At 38.3% G+C, this 3,171-nt stretch overlaps 1 protein-coding gene across 1 annotated transcript in view; it reads left to right on the top strand.

The window, feature by feature from the left end:
- The first annotated feature begins 2,224 nt into the window (after positions 1–2,224).
- Positions 2,225–3,171, top strand: part of itfg2 (integrin alpha FG-GAP repeat containing 2) — a 4,104-nt gene continuing 3,157 nt past the window's right edge. The window contains exons 1-4 of the mRNA XM_008315419.3: positions 2,225–2,638; positions 2,747–2,842; positions 2,943–2,984; positions 3,071–3,163. Coding sequence (XP_008313641.1) covers positions 2,543–2,638; positions 2,747–2,842; positions 2,943–2,984; positions 3,071–3,163 — 327 coding nt within the window. The 5' untranslated portion in view covers positions 2,225–2,542. The remainder of the gene's footprint in view (positions 2,639–2,746; positions 2,843–2,942; positions 2,985–3,070; positions 3,164–3,171) is intronic.

The following is a 3,171-nucleotide window of genomic DNA, read 5'->3' as shown; positions in this document are numbered from 1 at the left end:
CATTGTTCACCTGATTTTCCACTTTGATTAGAAGAACACATCAGTTGAGCTTCGCACAGGCGGAACGAAAAGGCGCAAATCGGTTGGGCGGAGGGGGCGCAAATGTGCAGAAGACAGGGGCCCCCAAGATGTGGGTTTTATCCTGGGTTTTGTTTGTGATTGGACACACTCTCTGTGGTTACAGTAGCATGAACACTACACACTCTGTCCACTATTGTCACTTTGAAAAGTGGAGAAGAAAAATGAAGCCAACATGTGGTGAAACATCCCACTCTGACACCGCTGCACTGGCAGATTGAGGAAATTAAAACAAGTGCCGATAAGTGTCGCTTTTGTTTGCTAACTTTAAGTTACCTAACCAATTTGTTAGCTTTTAGCTGTATTTTGGCTACCCTCGTCTTTGGTCATTTTTGTGCTGTTTTGTGCTCACTTTTATTTACCTAACTGGTTGGAAATGCTTATTTATTGTTATGCTAGCTAGTTTGTTTTTAGGTAACATTTTTTCTACTTAAATTTATTGGTCTTACTTTTGACTAGCATTTGGCTAATAGCTTCCCATCGTTGATTCTGTTTAGGTATTTTGCAGCCTTTTGTTCAATTTTTCTTCCAAATTGGAACAAAATGTTTGGCTAATGCTTAGCTATAACGCAGCAAGAAGCAAGTTGTATCATTTTGGCCTTTTTTGTGGTTTCTGCGAAAAGTATTTATGTCTTAAGTACATCTTTCAGTTGACCTATTGCAATGCTATCGTTACCTTACTTTTAGCATTCCTATTCCTAAGTGTACCATGTGTACCAGGTTTGATCTTAACAAAAACTCTCTGCTAACTCTTCATTCAGCTAACTTGCTGTATAGTCCTCCCACATACACACTAAACACCATCACTAGCACTACTTTCACCCCCAGCCCCCACCCTTCACTCTTTTTTTGACCCAGCAAGAGAGCTTAGAAAAGAAGCGTGGGTTCTATTCATCCTCCACCATCACCTCCTCCTCCTTCTCCTCCTCCTCCTCCATCAGCAGCCTCACTGAATTGAAACCTATCCATGCTCTGTCACTGTTCTCCCACAGTCCAATTAGTGTTTTGTTGGGCCCTCTCTCTTTATATTGGAGGGGTTCTCCAGTCATAGCCCGGTGTAATAATTAATATGACATCTGGATCTACATCCCCTCCGTGCTCCACTTTAACCACTGTTTTCTGTATTTTTCTGGCTTTTCTTCTATTAGGTGTTGCTGACGCAGAGCACGAAAGAATCAGGGAAACTCATAATTAGCCTCTGATAATCAGATTATATGTGTCCGTGTGTGAAATGCGGGATTAAATTCCCATTTGTTGTCATCAAAAAGTATTTTACTGTTTTATTAAGGTCCTGTGAGTCCATATATATACATATATAATAGGTAAGGGGAAACAGCTTGGGTAACTAGCTCCTCTGCAACAAAGAGTAAACTTTTTGTCTTTGTATTAACCTCTAACGACATACATTTTACACAGATTTGTTACATATGAGGCCTTTTATGTAGTTAAAACCAGGATTTCTGTTTTAAAAAAAACGTTGTAAAGAATAAAGTGACAGTAGGACAAAAAGTTCGTTCAACTTCATGGTATTTACAAAAAAATACGACCGTTGCTGTTTCTCGACTGGATTGTTTTGAACAGTTGTGATAAAACACCGCCCTCCAGTGGTCGAACGATAAACCCAGATGACATACAAGCAATGTTTTTACTTGGGTAAAGTCAACCTGGCTGTGGGATGAATTCTTCTATTTTAGAGCTTAAAATTAATTCTGTGTAACAATTTTGAGTTTAAAGATAGAATTAACACAACGTTCTAGAAAGAAATATAAATCAATTAAAATTGCATTTAAAAAAGCCGTAATTCTAACAAGAAATATGTAACTCAGTTTTCTTCAATTTGTACTACTACTACTACTAGTATTATTAATAATAATAATAACAATATTAAAAATAATAATTAAGACATCAAGTAATACATGTGTCACATATTTCTGCTTAAGATGGCAGTTGTATTAAAACACTGAGCATAACTTGCAAAAATAATAAAACTATTTAAAATACATGGATTTTTGAAATAATCCTCCAGCCAAGTTCTCGTCGTGTGTGCGTTAGAAGTTAATTGTAATCGCCTCCGTCCAGAAAGTCATGGTTAACTGATTTTATTTATTTTTGCGAAAGGTAATTTTGGACATATAGGACCGCCGTAAAGTTTGGATCACGTGGTTTTGTGTACCTCAGAGTGGCCGGTAAATGCAAAACTAAGCTAAATAGGTAGCGTTCGTCCTCGTTAGACGCACGTTTCATGAACGTATTCGAGGCTTTGTTTGTTTGTACTTTTGAAATAATGGGATACTTCTGAGTATGTATGTATTCTTAAATTATGTCTTTATGTTACGCAACCAGCGTTTAAAACAAACGCTAGGTGAGCTAAACTGGTGCTAATTAGCACTCGAGCTAGCTGCAGTGAGGTTACAGCTTCATGTCGTTTTATCGTTTTTTGTAAGTGTGGTTTGCCTTTATACAAATGAGGTCTTTAAATTACGTCCAAAGGATTAGTTTGGATTTTACAGGAACCTTGTTTCCTCACGCCATCTGTCTGGGGGATGCGGACAATGACTCGGTAACGAAACTGTGTCACGTAAACTGTCTAAAAATCAACATTTTTCTGTCCTGCACCATTTTGAAAATTCTATAATCTGTCAACACCAAGTGTGTTCCTTTATTACAGTTGAACGAGCTCATTGTTGGAGACACCAGTGGGAAACTGTATGTTTATAAGAACGACGACAGTAAACCATGGGTTACTAGGACGTGTGTAGGGATGGTGAGTGACCTTCCTAAAATCACAGGGATTATTAAGTCATAAGTCAGTTTATTGGTTTTGTATATGACTGCATTTTATTACTTGTGTGCCGTGTTCGCAGCTCACGTGTGTTGCAGTTGGAGATGTTTGTAACAAAGGAAAGGTGAGAAAACAACAACCGAGCATCAAAACAACACAAAAAATAAATCCTAAAAAGTGTGTTTTCTTCTCCTTTTCTGCCTCTGACAGAACTTTGTAGTAGCTGTGGGAGCAGAAGGCTGGTTCCACCTCTTCGACCTGACGGCTGCTGCTCCAAATAAAGCCGATTCCTCCAGTCAGCATGAATTTCA

The sequence above is a fragment of the Cynoglossus semilaevis genome, chromosome 8, assembly GCF_000523025.1.
Source record: "Cynoglossus semilaevis isolate Cse_v1.0 chromosome 8, Cse_v1.0, whole genome shotgun sequence".
NCBI classification, from domain to species: domain Eukaryota; kingdom Metazoa; phylum Chordata; class Actinopteri; order Pleuronectiformes; family Cynoglossidae; genus Cynoglossus; species Cynoglossus semilaevis.
This window is presented reverse-complemented; position numbering and strand designations above follow the sequence as displayed.